Genomic DNA, 16,621 nt, shown 5'->3' with positions numbered 1-16,621 from the left:
CTGCACCAGTGATGGGGGGGGAGGGGGGGGGGGGGTACGACCAAATGCACCTTTATCTGTGTAGACAAAAAACATTGCATCGGCCCTGACTAAGATAAAGAAAGCCCACTCAGGACCTCAGGTGCAAATGTTTCCTGACCAGGTTTGACATTATCTGGGCACAAAGGGCCCAACTTGCCACAATAAAGAGTCATGGGGGGGTGAGGGGGGCATAGGGGCAAGGGTGCCATGGGGGCGAGGGGGGCATGGGGGCGAAGGGGGCATGGGAGGTGAGGGAGACATGGGAGGGCATGAAAGGAAAGGCGACAATCTGACAGAAGGCCTCCTCGAAGGGTCCCAAAATGGTGATTTCTCTCAGAACCTAGTGGTCGGCATTTATCATTGTAGGTTTAAGGTGCAAATAAACCCTGCTTGCTCCTTTTTTGTGCCTTTTCTAGACACGAAAAAACAGTCTAAAGACAATGATAAACGTCGGCCAGTGTCAATTAGGATAATTAAAGACAAAATCTCCTCGAGATCTCTGACCACAATCTCATCTTGTATAATATGGGAGAGTCCACGAGAGAACGTGTCCACCAGCGCTTCCTTATCCCAGCACACTTCTGCTGCTACAATACACAACTCTATTGAATTCTTGGCCACAGTTCCCGTCCCCTGTTACATGGACATGAGCTGCTCTTCCGCAGAGGGAGAACGGACAGGGGGATTAAAAGGGTACTCCACTGCCCCAGTGGTCAGAACATTTAGTTCCAAACGCTGGGTGTGGGCTGCGGGGGTCATGATGTCACACTGTGCCCCCTCAGTGCAAGTCTATGGGAACGGGCGTGATGGCCTTGTACACATAAGGATATTTCTTGTCCATATTCCAGCTGTAGTATCACATTAGTTTGCATTTTGGGTGAATAGAAGAATATACAGCAAGAGACAGGACAGAGAGATAAAAGAATTCTACACAATTATTACAGCAGAAGAATCTGTGACTCTTCTCTATATTAAGTTGTTACTACTCACCTGGGCGGTTACCTGTAGGAACATCCTCCTTATACTGCTCATCACCGCTCACATCTGTCTCTTCTTCTTCCTTTATGTCTGTAGCATTAATATTGTTCAGATCTTTCTCTGTAGGAATGTTTTCCTTATACTGCTGATCAAGAGGACGGGGACACCTCTCTGGTGCTGTTCTCTTACTGGATCTGACTGTAGGGAACACATACAGAGACTGAATTCATTCTTTACATACAAATAATGAGAGGACGTGTGTATATAGTCATGTCTATTACCTGGTGATGTGAGGGGCTGCTGATCCTCCATCATGACCTGATCCTTGTACTGATCCTTGTGTCCTTCTACATACTCCCACTACTCCATGGAGAAATAGACCGCCACGTCCTGACACCTTATAGGAACCTGACACATAATGATACAGTCATCACCCCGACCCCTCCAGTGGTGTTACTGTATAATGTCCCAGCATTCCCAGCAGTGTCACCTCTCCAGTCATCACCAGACCCCTCCATAACTGTATAATGTCCCAGCATTCCCAGCAGTGTCACCTCTCCAGTCATCACCAGACCCCTCCATTACTGTATAATGTCCCAGCAGTGTCACCTCTCCAGTCATCACCAGACCCCTCCATTACTGTATAATGTCCCAGCAGTGTCACCTCTCCAGTCATCACCAGACCCCTCCATTACTGTATAATGTTCCAGCAGTGTCACCTCTCTAATCATCACCAGACCCCTCCATTACTGTATAATGTCCCAGCAGTGTCACCTCTCCAGTCATCACCAGACCCCTCCATTACTGTATAATGTCCCAGCAGTGTCACCTCTCCAGTCATCACCAGACCCCTCCATTACTGTATAATGTCCCAGCAGGGTCACCTCTCCAGTCATCACCAGACCCCTCCATTACTGTATAATGTCCCAGCATTCCCAGCAGTGTCACCTCTCCAGTCATCACCAGACCCCTCCATTACTGTATAATGTCCCAGCAGTGTCACCTCTCCAGTCATCACCAGACCCCTCCATTACTGTATAATGTCCCAGCAGTGTCACCTCTCCAGTCACCACCAGACCCCTCCATTACTGTATAATGTCCCAGCAGTGTCACCTCTCCAGTCATCACCAGACCCCTCCATTACTGTATAATGTCCCAGCATTCCCAGCAGTGTCACCTCTCCAGTCATCACCAGACCCCTCCATTACTGTATAATGTCCCAGCAGTGTCATCTCTCCAGTCATCACCAGACCCCTCCATTACTGTATAATGTCCCAGCAGTGTCACCTCTCCAGTCATCACTAGACCCCTCCATTACTGTATAATGTCCCAGCAGTGTCACCTCTCCAGTCAACACCAGACCCCTCCATTACTGTATAATGTCCCAGCAGTGTCACCTCTCCAGTCATCACTAGACCCCTCCATTACTGTATAATGTCCCAGCACTGTCACCTCTCCAGTCATCACCAGACCCCTCCATTACTGTATAATGTCCCAGCAGTGTCACCTCTCCAGTCATCACTAGACCCCTCCATTACTGTATAATGTCCCAGCACTGTCACCTCTCCAGTCATCACCAGACCCCTCCATTACTGTATAATGTCCCAGCAGGGTCACCTCTCTAGTCATCACCAGACCCCTCCATTACTGTATAATGTCCCAGCATTCCCAGCAGTGTCACCTCTCCAGTCATCACCAGACCCCTCCATTACTGTATAATGTCCCAGCATTCCCAGCAGTGTCACCTCTCCAGTCATCACCAGACCCCTCCATTATTGTATAATGTCCCAGCAGTGTCACCTCTCCAGTCTTCACCAGACCCCTCCATAACTGTATAATGTCCCAGCAGTGTCACCTCTCCAGTCATCACCAGACCCCTCCATTACTGTATAATGTCCCAGCATTCCCAGCAGTGTCACCTCTCCAGTCATCACCAGACCCCTCCATTACTGTATAATCTCCCAGCATTCCCAGCAGTGTCACCTCTCCAGTCATCACCAGACCCCTCCATTACTGTATAATGTCCCAGCAGTGTCACCTCTCCAGTCATCACCAGACCCCTCCATTACTGTATAATGTCCCAGCAGTGTAACCTCTCCAGTCATCACCAGACCCCTCCATTACTGTATAATGTCCCAGCAGTGTCACCTCTCCAGTCATCACCAGACCCCTCCATTACTGTATAATGTCCCAGCAGTGTCACCTCTCCAGTCATCACCAGACCCCTCCCTTACTGTATAATGTCCCAGCAGGGTCACCTCTCCAGTCATCACCAGACCCCTCCATTACTGTATAATGTCCCAGCAGTGTCACCTCTCCAGTCTTCACCAGACCCCTCCATTACTGTATAATGTCCCAGCAGTGTCACCTCTCCAGTCATCACTAGACCCCTCCATTACTGTATAATGTCCCAGCATTCCCAGCAGTGTCACCTCTCCAGTCATCACCAGACCCCTCCATTATTGTATAATGTCCCAGCATTCCCAGCAGTGTCACCTCTCCAGTCATCACCAGACCCCTCCATTACTGTATAATGTCCCAGCATTCCCAGCAGTGTCACCTCTCCAGTCATCACCAGACCCCTCCATTACTGTATAATGTCCCAGCAGTGTCACCTCTCCAGTCATCACCAGACCCCTCCATTACTGTATAATGTCCCAGCAGTGTCACCTCTCCAGTCTTCACCAGACCCCTCCATTACTGTATAATGTCCCAGCAGTGTCACCTCTCCAGTCATCACTAGACCCCTCCATTACTGTATAATGTCCCAGCAGTGTCACCTCTCCAGTCATCACCAGACCCCTCCATTACTGTATAATGTCCCAGCAGTGTCACCTCTCCAGTCATCACCAGACCCCTCCATTACTGTATAATGTCCCAGCAGTGTCACCTCTCCAGTCAACACCAGACCCCTCAATTACTGTATAATGTCCCAGCAGTGTCACCTCTCCAGTCATCACCAGACCCCTCCATTACTGTATAATGTCCCAGCAGGGTCACCTCTCTAGTCATCACCAGACCCCTCCATTACTGTATAATGTCCCAGCATTCCCAGCAGTGTCACCTCTCCAGTCATCACCAGACCCCTCCATTACTGTATAATGTCCCAGCAGTGTCACCTCTCCAGTCATCACCAGACCCCTCCATTACTGTATAATGTCAAAGCAGTGTCACCTCTCCAGTCATCACCAGACCCCTCCATAACTGTAAAATGTCCCAGCAGTGTCACCTCTCCAGTCATCACCAGACCCCTCCATTACTGTATAATGTCCCAGCATTCCCAGCAGTGTCACCTCTCCAGTCATCACCAGACCCCTCCATTACTGTATAATCTCCCAGCATTCCCAGCAGTGTCACCTCTCCAGTCTTCACCAGACCCCTCCATTACTGTATAATGTCCCAGCAGTGTCACCTCTCCAGTCATCACCAGACCCCTCCATTACTGTATAATGTCCCAGCAGTGTCGCCTCTCCAGTCATCACCAGACCCCTCAATTACTGTATAATGTCCAAGCAGTGTCACCTCTCCAGTCATCACCAGACCCCTCCATTACTGTATAATGTCCCAGCAGGGTCACCTCTCTAGTCATCACCAGACCCCTCCATTACTGTATAATGTCCCAGCAGGGTCACCTCTCCAGTCAGCAGCTCCATCATCTTGTTGATGAGTTCTCGGATTTTCTGTTCATCCATTTCCTTATGTATCAGGGAGTGAGGTGGGGGCCCCGGGATTGGGCTCAGGGTTCTTCCCCATCCTTCACACACAGGGGCCCGACAGCGCCCACTAGAGGACTTTTTCACTACTGTATAATCCTGTGTATGGAGAGACACATTAATATCACTACATACATTCCCAGAATCCCTCACCTCTCCAGTCATATCTATCTGTTATTACATAGATAAGAATGAGGTCATGTGACATCACTCCCAGAATCCCTCACCTCTCCAGTCATATCCATCTGTTATTACATAGATAAGAATGAGGTCATGTGACATCACTCCCAGAATCCCTCACCTCTCCAGTCATATACATCTGTTATTACATAGATAAGAATGAGGTCATGTGACATCACTCCCAGAATCCCTCACCTCTCCAGTCATATACATCTGTTATTACATAGATAAGAATGAGGTCATGTGACATCACTCCCAGAATCCCTCACCTCTTCAGTCATATCTATCTGTTATTACATAGATAAGAATGAGGTCATGTGACATCACTCCCAGAATCCCTCACCTCTCCAGTCTTATCCATCTGTTATTACATAGATAAGAATGAGGTCATGTGACATCACTCCCAGAATCCCTCACCTCTCCAGTCATATCCATCTGTTATTACATAGATAAGAATGAGGTCATGTGACATCACTCCCAGAATCCCTCACCTCTCCAGTCATATCCATCTGTTATTACATAGATAAGAATGAGATCATGTGACATCACTGCCAGAATCCCTCACCTCTCCAGTCATATCCATCTATTACATAGATAAGAATGAGGTCATGTGCCATCACTCCCAGAATCCCTCACCTCTCCAGTCATATCATCTGTTATTACATAGATAAGAATGAGGTCATGTGACATCACTCCCAGAATCCCTCACCTCTCCAGTCATATCCATCTGTTATTATATAGATAAGAATGAGGTCATGTGACATCACTCCCAGAATCCCTCACCTCTCCAGTCATATCCATCTGTTATTATATAGATAAGAATGAGGTCATGTGACATCACTCCCAAAATCCCTCACCTCTCCAGTCATATCCATCTGTTATTACAAAGATAAGAATGAGGTCATGTGACATCACTCCCAGAATCCCTCACCTCTCCAGTAAGCCGGAAGAGTATCTGTAGGGTGAGGTTTATGATCCTGTCGGCCATCTTGTTCCTGTCTCTCTCCATGGTTGATGGGTCATCCAGGAGAATTCTCTTATATAGAAGATATCAGCAGAGGATCCTGGATTGGAGAAACCTGAAGGGAAGAAGAGGAGACGATGATAAACCGCACCAGATTCTATGGAGAAATAAAATCCATTTCCTGGAGATAATCTGGGGAAACATCTGAGGAGACATTATAGGAGTTTTCAGATTTCTCTATAAAACAAAATCCATTGTCCGAGGGCTGTAAAATAAGAGACTAGAGCGCACTCACCTCTCCCGTCCAGTGGGGGCGCTCTGGTCCTCCAGGTCTTCTGAGGTCGCTCTCCCTGCTCTGCTGAAGACGTTGTGAATCCATTTCTCCTAATCTCTGAGGCTGCGGTGTATTCAGAACGTCTTCATCAGAGCAGGGAGAAGAATAGAGGGATTCAATATGACATTGTCCAATGAAGAATAGTGAAATGTGTCCACTAGGGGGCACAATATACATCACAATTACATCAGGATTTTATGTGAATTGTGATATGTCCCCCCGGAAGAACCTGCTATTACCTGCAGCAGAGGCCGAGCATCATATACCGTTACACACGCAGGGTCTGGGCCACCACCGGAGTCAGTGTTTCCCAAGCAGGGTGCCTCCAGCTGTTACAGCATTTGGCTGTCAGGGCATGCTGGGAGTTGTAGTGTTACAACAGCTGGAGGCACGCTGGTTTGGAAACACTGTCTTAAGTAATAATAGGGGCGCGGGAGAAACTTAAAAAACCTGATGCTTACATAGTCCTGTATGGAAGATGTGGCTGATACCCGGAGAAAAGAGACTGACCAGGTGACAGGATGGGCGGGTAAGTGACCTGATACCTTCACCATCCAGACATCCCCTGGGGGGCAGTATAGGCAGGAAATCAGGAAACAACCGCTGGTCGGCACGGCGCTCCCTAGAGAAACAACCGCACAGCGCCATGTCTAAGCCACGCCCACCTACATTATTTTATTACAAAAATGGGATATAAACTTATTAGGGGAGGGGCTTCTATTACAAACCCTGAATAACGCTCTGCCATAGTGATCAGTGTTATCGGTGCTCGGCTTATACAGGCTGTGGAGGGGTCTGTATACTTAGAGCACCGATCTGAGCACAGAGCACGGTAAGGGGCCCTCCGGCCGTCATCTCAGCTGATCTAGACTCCGCCCCCAACAACTGCATTCTACTCATTTTAGATCCTGCAATCGACACGAGGCTGAAGTTGGTTTCTTATTCGTCCAGTTTCTTATTCACTGAAGTTGGTTTCTTATTCTCATTGTCTTATAGATGACTGTGACTAATAAACCTTTTCTCCTCTTATTTCTCTGCAGTAAATCTGTTTTTTATACATAAATGTTGAATATTATTTGGGAACAATCAGGTTCAGAAGAAAAAATCCGGATTGTTTGTATTTTTCCTGAAAAAAACAATAGTAAAAAATGGATGAAAAAATTTGCATTTTTAATAAGTAACTGATGATTTCAAAGGGTTAAACGCGATTGGGCCACTGAATTAAGTATGGAAATATAAAGAGTAAGGACCCTCCATAATACCCAACTGTATCCAGCCTGGCCCAAACAGTGGATTGGCATTAATACAGGTGCCAACCTTGCCAACTATATACATTTTCTGCATTTTGAATAAGTAACTGATGATTTCAAGGGGTTAAACACTGTTGGGCCACTTACCTAAGGGATACTAAATAAAGAGTAAGGGCCCTTCTATATTTTCCAACCATATCCAGCCTGGCCCAAATTGTGGATTGGCATGAAAACAGGTGCCAACCTTTCCATTTATATACATTTTCTACATTTTGAATAAGTAACTGGTGATTTCAAGGGGTTAAATGCCATGTCTAAGCCACGCCCACCTACATTATTTTATTACAAAAATGGGATATAAACTTATTAGGGGAGGGGCTTCTATTACAAACCCTGAATAACGCTCTGCCATAGTGATCAGTGTTATCGGTGCTCGGCTTATAAAGGCTGTGGAGGTGTCTGTATACTTAGAGCACTGATCTGAGCACAAAGCATGGTAAGGGGCCCTCCGGCCGTCATCTCAGCTGATCTAGACTCCGCCCCCAACAACTGCATTTTACGCATTTTAGATCCTGCAATCGACTTTGATCATGGAATCTAAAGGGTTAACGGCGATGAGCGTCATTAGTGGTGAGTCCTGGCTGCTTATAGCTCCTGAGCTCACCTCAAAGTCCCATATGGGGCGGAGAATGTAAATATACATCGTGTCCTTAAAGAAGAAGTATCATGGACCAAGTCACAATTTTTTTTTCTATCATGTGAAAGTGCCTCAGCTCATCATTCTGACAATCTGCTCCTCATGTATCTCACCCTCTCCCTTCTCCTGCAATCCCCTCTGAAAGATCGGTACTTCCTGGTCCATGGAGGTCCCTGACTTCCTGTCTCCCATAATGCCTTTCAGTTCATCATAGAAGTAGCCCAGCCTAGACCAGTGCTTCCTAACCAGGGTGCCTCCAGCTGTTGTGAAACTACAACTCCCAGCATGCCTGGGAGTTTTAGTTTTGCAACAGCTGGAGGCACCCTGGTTGGGCTACACTGACCTAGACACTGATCACTTTCCTAACAGCAGGCTCAGTGTTTCCCCTCCCCCTGCTTCTATTCTCAGCACATCGTTCTTTCAGACTGACCTGCTGTCAGATTGTAATCAGTGCAGGGGAAAGCAGGGATCTCCCCTCCCCCTCTGCTTCTTCTCGGGACATTGGGACATCGTTCTTGCTGTTATAAACACTGAGCTGGCTGTCAGATGCTTCCCTGCCGAGGAGATGAAGACACGTGAGCTCAGCTCACTGGGGCTTCTATGATTGGCTGAAGCTGCACATGGGAGGTTCCCTTGCCGTGCACAGAGCTGGCTAAGCTGCAGAACTATGGGAAATTGTGACATCACAGCCCCCAGCATAATGCAGCTCAATGGGGGGTCGCAAGTCATCAGAACAGGGAGCTGCTGAACTTCCTCTCTGAACAAAGAAGCTAGAAAAACAGGTTTTATATACAAGATGGGTGAAGTCAGTGATTTACAAAGTGATAGAACTTTTGCTTCTGCATTTAAAACACAATAATTTTTCTACATGGGACTTCTCCTTTAAGGGTTAATAATAAACATCCCCAATAATCCTGATCTGATGGTGACCGCACACACATACCTGTATCTGTAGAGGAGCCGTGTGCTTACAGGACCTGCGATGATGTCACCGTCATGTGATCAGTCACATGGAGGAGGAGTCACATGATCAGGGGCTGCCGCTCTGAGAGATCTCCACACACAACAGCAGTGACTGCCCCACCAGGACCTGCTCTGTATCTGCTACATGCTGGAGGTGTAGGACCTGTGATGATGTCACAATCATGTGACCAGTACATTTGGGGGCGAAGTTTAGCAGTTTAGATGTGACTGTGGCTGAAGGACCTGTGGGGAGGATCATGTGACAGTAGTGGGCGGAGCTCAACAGTGCAGGATAGAAGAGATTGTGATTGAAGGACCTGTGATAATGGTCATGTGACAGCAGAGTCCTGCATACACGGAGCAGATGAGCCTAGAGCAGCAGCCCCTGATCATGTGACGACTCCTCCTCCATGTGACTGATCACATGACTGTGACATCATCGCAGGTCCTATAAGCGGCTCCCGTACAGTCTGCAGGTGGAGGTATGTGTGTGGTCACATGTGGAGGCTGTCAGATGGGTTTTTGAACTATTAACCCCTTCAGGACTCGGTAGTTTTGAGTTTTAACCCCTTAAGGACACAGTGATTTCTCTTTTAAAAATTGTTTTCCCTTCTAATAGCCATAATGATTGCAAATTCCTCTTTACAAATCCATATGAGGCTTCTTGTTCTTGTTGTTTCTTTGCACCACGGATTTGTACTTTGTAATGACATCACTCATTTTACCTCAAAACAAGGGCCAAAAAAATATTAATTGTTGGGTGAAAGTAATTTTTTTAATCTGGGTTCTTCTGTTTGGACGCAGTGCACACTACGGTAATAATTCTCTTTATTCTGTAGGTCCAAACGATTACAATGATAAATTATTTATATAGGTTTTATTTTAACACTTTTAAAATATAAAAAAGTTCTAACTTTTTGTACAAAAATGATTTTGCATCAGCTTACATACACTGATCAATACTGTGATGCTGAGGCTGCCTGCAGGATTGGAGCGTTGTTCAGACAGCGTGGAGCGAGGTTAGGGACCTCCACACGTTCTCTCAGCTGATCGGGACCCCGCTATTTCACTGTGGGTGTCCTTATCAGCTCCACTGAGCTACCGGAAATAGATTTTTGGCATTGGTGATGTCCGGCATTAGCAATGAGTCCCAGATGCTGATAGCAGGTAGGTCCTAGGGGCTATGAATCGTGCTGAACTCCTGACTGTGCTTCATAGACTGGCAGCGGCCTCCCTCCCCTCCAAATCTTATCACTTTAATGACAGGAGTCCCTGCTCTGAAAAAGGTTTCCTGTAGGGATCGACCGATTATCGGTATGGACGATATTATCGGCCGATAATCACGATTTTGGGCATTATCGGTATCGGCAATTATCTTGCCGATAAGCCGATAATGCCCCGCCCCCCGCACCGCCCCCACTGAACCACCGCACCCCCGAACCACCGCACCGCGTCGCACCCCCCACCGTGATGCTGGGCGGTATACCGGTATGGATTTTTGCCCATACCGCTATATCGGTCGGGCCCCTCCCCCACCCTCCGAGTCAATAAAAAAATTAAACTTGCCCATAATGGGGGTGGTCCGGGCCATCCATCGTTCCTGTAGTGTCCGGGGGCGTTCCGGGTGAAGAGTGAACCGGTCCGGGCTGTCCTTCTTCTCCGGCGGTCATCTTCTCCACTCCGGGCAGGCTCCGGCCTAGTACGCTGCATAGACGGCGCTACGCCGTGACGTCAGGTGCGTCGCTGTGCAGCGGCGTCTATGCAGCGTACTAGGCCAGAGCCTGCCCGGAGTGGAGAAGATGACCCCCGGAGAAGAAGGACAGCCCGGACCGGTTCACTCTTCACCCGGAACGCCCCCGGACACTACAGGAACGATGGATGGATGGCCCGGACCATCCTGACAGGTAGGGGGAGAGAAGCGGGTGGTGGTGGCGGCGGCGGCCTATGGCCCCGCAAAAGCCACTGCAGATCATTGATTTAAAGCGCCTGCTTTAAATCAATGATCTGCAGCGGTGTCGCAGGGGGTTAAATAGCCAATAACTTATACCGGAATATCGGTATAAGTTATCGGCTATCGGCCCTAACCTGCACCGATTATCGGTATCGGCCCTAAAAAAACGATATCGGTCGATCCCTAGTTTCCTGCACAAGAGCAGAAGATATGCCAGATTTGAAGCGTCTCCTGCTCCGGAGCTGGGCCCATGGCTATACATTATATACCTCCTGCCCAGTCAGCCATGAAGGAGTTAAATGGTGGTGATGCATTGCCACTTAACTTTTTTGGGGCCACACACTATACAGATAGCTGCTTATTGTCCCTTCTACTCGCTGGGATAAGAACAACCAGTCTAGCTAGGGTTAAGTGGCGCACAGCACTGCCAATTCTATCCTTAGGGCCAGACAGTAAGCAGCCATCTATATAGTCCCGGGGGAGGGGAGCAGTGATACTATGAAATATCACTTAACTCCTTACACTCCATGGGACGGGCGCTTTGGGTATAATGACCTGAACTGACAGCTGGATCATCAGACTTGCGGTCAGTTTGGGACATGTGACCATAATATAGAGGATCTGCCCCGACAAGTATTCACCTCATCATCCGAGAGCAAGAAGATAAATCATGTGCAGGAATATCCCCTCAAATGTCTCCATATAACATCCTGGAATTGGATAGAATTAATGTTTATTCACAATACAGGTTCCTATAAGGTGTCAGGACGTGGCGGTCTATTTCTCCTTGGAGGAGTGGGAGTATGTAGAAGGACACAAGGATCAGTACAAGGATCAGGTCATGATGGAGGATCAGCAGCCCCTCACATCACCAGGTAATAGACATGACTATACACACACGTCCTCTCATTATTTGTATGTAAAGAATGAATTCAGTCTCTGTATGTGTTCCCTACAGTCAGATCCAGTAAGAGAACAGCACCAGAGAGGTGTCCCCGTCCTCTTGATGAGCAGAATATGGAGGTCATTACTACAGGGAAAGATCTGATCTATATTAAAGCTACAAACATAAAGGAAGAAGAACAAGAGACAGATGTAAGCAGTGATGAACAGTATAAGGAGGACATTTCTACACGGAAATATCTGATCTATAATAATGCTACAGACATAAAGGAAGAAGAAGAGACAGATGTGAGCGGTGATGAGCAGTATGAGAAGGACATTCCTACAGGGAAAGATCTGATCTATAATAATGCTATAGACATAAAGGATGAAGAAGTGACAGATGTGAGCAGTAATGCACAGTATAAGGAGGACATTCCTACAGGGAAAGATCTGATCTACATTAATGCTCCAGACATAATAGTAAAAGCAGAAGAGACAGATGTGAGCGGTGATGAGCAGTTTAAGGAGGACATTTCTACAGGTAACCACCCAGGTAAGTAGTGATCACTAAATACAGAGAAGGGTCACAGATTCTATTCAGTCACCGGCTGGAATAATATTTTGGGGGAAGTAGTGGTGTAACTAGAATCTCTGCGACTACAGGGCAAATTTTGGAATACCACCCCCCTCCCCCCAAACATATCTCAGACTGGGGGCCTCCCAGATCCTCTGGGCACAAGTGACCTCTGCTCCGTGCAGGGATTACTGTCAACCACTGCATGAAGAGGTGCCGACATACCTCTCTATAAATCTCTATGGGAGAGCCGGAGATATACAAACGGGATGCCAGGCAGGAGATCGCGGGGGTCTCAGTGGTCGGACCCCTCACGATCAGACATTTATCCCCACAGGATTCTGTGACTAGGGGATAAGTTCTCATGTACTAGAGTTTTCCTTTAACACGATAACGACCATGGACGAGTATACATGTCCAGGGGGATGCACGTTCCAGCACCTGGAGGAGTATACATGTCCATGGTTCTCATGGGTACTGCCCAGTGCACCCACGAGATCGCGGCAGGGACTCGGCTGTAACACACAGCCGGGAACCTGCCGCACTGCCGGGACCAAAGTAAACTTCAGTCCCAGCAGTTTAACCCTTACAGCCGCGGTCGGAAGTGACTGTGGGCTATAAGTGTTTTGACAGAGGGAGCTCCCTCTGTCTTCCCTGCAGCACTGCGCAACGATCATAGGGGGCTGTGTGTAACCCCTGGCAGGCAGGGGCCTGCCGCACTGCCGGGACCAAAGTAATCTTCTGTCCAGGCAGTTTAACCCTTACAGCCACGGTCGGAAGCGACGACAAACTGTAAGGAGTTGGACAGAGGGAGGGGGCTCCCTATGTCTCTCTCCTGCAGCACCGCGCAACGATCGCAGGGTGCTGCTTGTTACCTGGACTTACAAGGACCCCCAGGTCTGCCCCGTTTATTGCCAGAGGCACGTTCTGATATGCTGCCTGCTAGTGTAAAACTGACAGGCAGCATATAACTGCAATGCTAAGTATTCCAAAGCATTTACAAAAGTGTAAAAAAATATATATAAAATAAATAAAAGTGTAAAAATAGTTAAAAAAAATTATAAAAAGAATAAAAAATTATTAAATAAATATAATGAAAAGTAAAAATGCATAATGTGTAGGATTACACGGCGCACATCCCATATCACATGCTGCGGATGCCCGGCAGTCACAATAGTGAGCTCCCTGCTGCGGCTGGGTATCTTTGTGTGTCCACTCATAGCGGTGGATTTCCCGCCGGCAGTCATGAGCAGACACACTGAGCTACCCAGCTGCAGCAGTGATCTCGCCCTTGTGACTGTCGGGGGCATCCGCAGTGTGAAATACTCTGCGCTCTATGTGACCCTACACTGCGTCCCGTTCATACTGCGTTTCAGCGTTATGTTACAGGTATCCGTCAGCATCACGTCAATAATAATGATTCTGACATATACTGTAGCAGCTCCAGTCATTTCTGAATGAGACGGGTCCAGTATACATTGGATCCCTTTTCTGACATGACAGCGGACACCGATACTGCAGAAATGCCGTATGAATGGGGACGATCACCCAAACCCCCAGTGATGGATATATTCACCATGAGCGGATGATTATTCCCACAACATGGCGGATATATCCATCAGGAACTATAACTGTCACAGACAGCCGCGCGTCACTGCTAGAAGACCAAGGACCAATCAGAGCGCTCCCTGGTCCAGACAATACACTTGTGGGGTTCTGTATATATAATGGGGTCAATTCTGGGGGTGCAGTATATATAATGGGGTCACTTCTGGGGGTGCAGTATATATAATGGGGTCTCTTCTGGGGTGCAGTATATATGATGGGGTCACTTCTGGGGGTGCGGTATATATAATGAGGTCACTTCTGGGGGTGCAGTATATATAATGGGGTCACTTCTGGGGGTGCAGTATATATAATGGGGTCACTTCTGGGGGTGCAGTATATATAATGGGGTCACTTCTGGGGTGCAGTATATATAATGGGGTCACTTCTGGGGGTGCGGTATATATTTTGCAGATGACACCAAGCTTTGTAGCACGGTACAGTCTATAGAGGATGTGTATATAGAGGGGGGGCTGTGTATATAGAGGGGGGCTGTGCATATAGAGGGGGGGCTGTGTACATAGAGGGGGGCTGTGTATATAGAGGGGGGCTGTGTATATAGTGGGGGGGCTGTGTATATAGAGGGGGGGCTGTGTATATAGAGGGGGGGGCTGTGTATATAGAGGGGGGCTGTGTATATAGAGGGGGGCTGTGTATATAGAGGGGGGCTGTGTATATAGAGGATGTGTATATAGAGGGGGGGCTGTGTATATAGAGGGGGGCTGTGCATATAGAGGGGGGGCTGTGTACATAGAGGGGGGCTGTGTATATAGAGGGGGGCTGTGTATATAGTGGGGGGGCTGTGTATATAGAGGGGGGGCTGTGTATATAGAGGGGGGGGCTGTGTATATAGAGGGGGGCTGTGTATATAGAGGGGGGCTGTGTATATAGAGGATGTGTATATAGTGGGGGGGCTGTGTATATAGAGGGGGGCTGTGTATATAGAGGATGTGTTTATAGTGGGGGGGCTGTGTATATAGAGGGGGGCTGTGTATATAGAGGGGGGGGGCTCTGTATATAGAGGAATGGCTGTGTATATAGAGGGGGGGCTGTGTATATAGAGGGGGGCTGTGTATATAGAGGGGGGGCTGTGTATATAGAGGGGGGGGCTGTGTATATAGAGGGGGGGCTGTGTATATAGAGGGGGGCTGTGTATATATAGAGGATGGTATTAACAGCTCTGTTTCTATCTTTGCAGATGACACCAAGCTTTGTAGCACGGTACAGTCTATAGAGAATGTGTATATAGTGGGGGGGGGGGGGCTGTGTATATAGAGGGGGCTGTGTATATAGAGGGGGGGCTCTGTATATAGAGGGGGGGCTGTGTATATAGAGGGGGGGCTGGGTATATAGAGGAATGGCTGTGTATATAGAGGGGGGCTGTGTATATAGTGGAGGGGCTGTGTATATAGAGGGGGGCTGTGTATATAGAGGGGGGCTGTGTATATAGAGGGGGGCTGTGTATATAGAGGGGGGCTGTGTATATATAGAGGATGTGTATATAGTGGGGGGGCTGTGTATATAGAGGGGGGGCTGTGTATATAGAGGGGGGGCTGTGTATATAGTGGGGGGCTGTGTATATAGAGGGGGGCTGTGTATATAGAGGGGGGCTGTGTATATAGTGTGGGGGGGGGGGGCTGTGTATATAGAGGGGGGGCTGTGTATATAGAGGGGGGGGGGTACAGTCTATAGAGGATGTGCATAAGTTACAAGATGACTTGGATAGACGAAGTGTCTGGGCATCCACTTGGCAAATGAGGTTCAATGTGGATAAATGTAAAGTTATGCATCTGGGTACTAATAACCTGCATGCATCGTATGTCTTAGGGGGGCTGTGTATATAGAGGGGGGGGGGCTGTGTATATAGAGGGGGGGGGGGCTGTGTATATAGAGGGGGGGGCTGTGTATACTAATAACCTGCATGCATCGTATGTCTTAGGGGGGGCTGTGTATATAGAGGGGGGGCTGTGTATATAGAGGGGGGGGCTGTGTATATAGAGGGGGGCTGTGTATATAGAGGGGGGGCTGTGTATATAGAGGGGGGGCTGTGTATATAGAGGGGGGCTGTGTATATAGAGGGGGGCTGTGTATACTAATAACCTGCATGCATCGTATGTCTTAGGGGGGGCTGTGTATATAGAGGGGGGGCTGTGTATATAGAGGGGGGCTGTGTATATAGAGGGGGGCTGTGTATATAGAGGGGGGGCTGTGTATATAGAGGGGGGGCTGTGTATATAGAGGGGGGGCTGTGTATATAGAGGGGGGCTGTGTATATAGAGGGGGGGCTGTGTATATAGAGGGGGGCTGTGTATATAGAGGGGGGCTGTGTATACTAATAACCTGCATGCATCGTATGTCTTAGGGGGGATTAAACTGGCAGAGTCACTGGTAGAGAAGGATCTGGGTGACTTGTAGATCACAGACTACAGAATAGCACAATGTCAGGCTGCTGCTTCCAAAGCCGGCAGGATATTGTCATGTATCAAAAGAGGCATGGACTCAAGGG

At 48.1% G+C, this 16,621-nt stretch overlaps 2 protein-coding genes across 2 annotated transcripts in view; one reads left to right on the top strand and one right to left on the bottom strand.

Moving 5' to 3' along the window:
* The window catches only part of LOC130298197 (oocyte zinc finger protein XlCOF7.1-like), a 286,423-nt gene that overhangs the window by 168,499 nt on the left and 101,303 nt on the right, over positions 1-16,621 (top strand). The window lies entirely within an intron of this gene.
* Positions 1,281-9,490, bottom strand: LOC130298196 (gastrula zinc finger protein XlCGF53.1-like). Its single transcript, XM_056551113.1, has 4 exons — positions 9,081-9,490; positions 5,824-5,971; positions 4,632-4,811; positions 1,281-1,407 (listed from the first exon to the last, which is right to left on the bottom strand). The coding sequence occupies exons 2-4, from the start codon at positions 5,899-5,901 to the stop codon at positions 1,360-1,362; spliced, it is 306 nt and encodes a 101-aa protein (XP_056407088.1). The 5' UTR covers positions 5,902-5,971; positions 9,081-9,490; the 3' UTR covers positions 1,281-1,359.

This window comes from Hyla sarda, assembly GCF_029499605.1.
Source record: "Hyla sarda isolate aHylSar1 chromosome 1 unlocalized genomic scaffold, aHylSar1.hap1 SUPER_1_unloc_4, whole genome shotgun sequence".
NCBI classification, from domain to species: Eukaryota; Metazoa; Chordata; class Amphibia; order Anura; family Hylidae; genus Hyla; species Hyla sarda.
Note: the sequence above shows the minus strand (reverse complement) of the source record. Positions and strands in the feature narration are given on the sequence as shown.

What these genes read in the sequence shown, in the direction of transcription:
- LOC130298196 (XM_056551113.1), bottom strand. Translation starts at nt 5,901, where the DNA reads ATGGAGAGAGACAGGAACAAGATGGCCGACAGGATCATAAACCTCACC. An exon ending in TCTTCCGGCTTACTGGAGAG is followed by an intron (nt 4,812 to 5,823) that starts GTGAGGGATTCT and finishes CTCCATACACAG; the next exon opens with GATTATACAGTAGTGAAAAA. An exon ending in TGGAGCTGCTGACTGGAGAG is followed by an intron (nt 1,408 to 4,631) that starts GTGACCCTGCTG and finishes ATTATGTGTCAG; the next exon opens with GTTCCTATAAGGTGTCAGGA.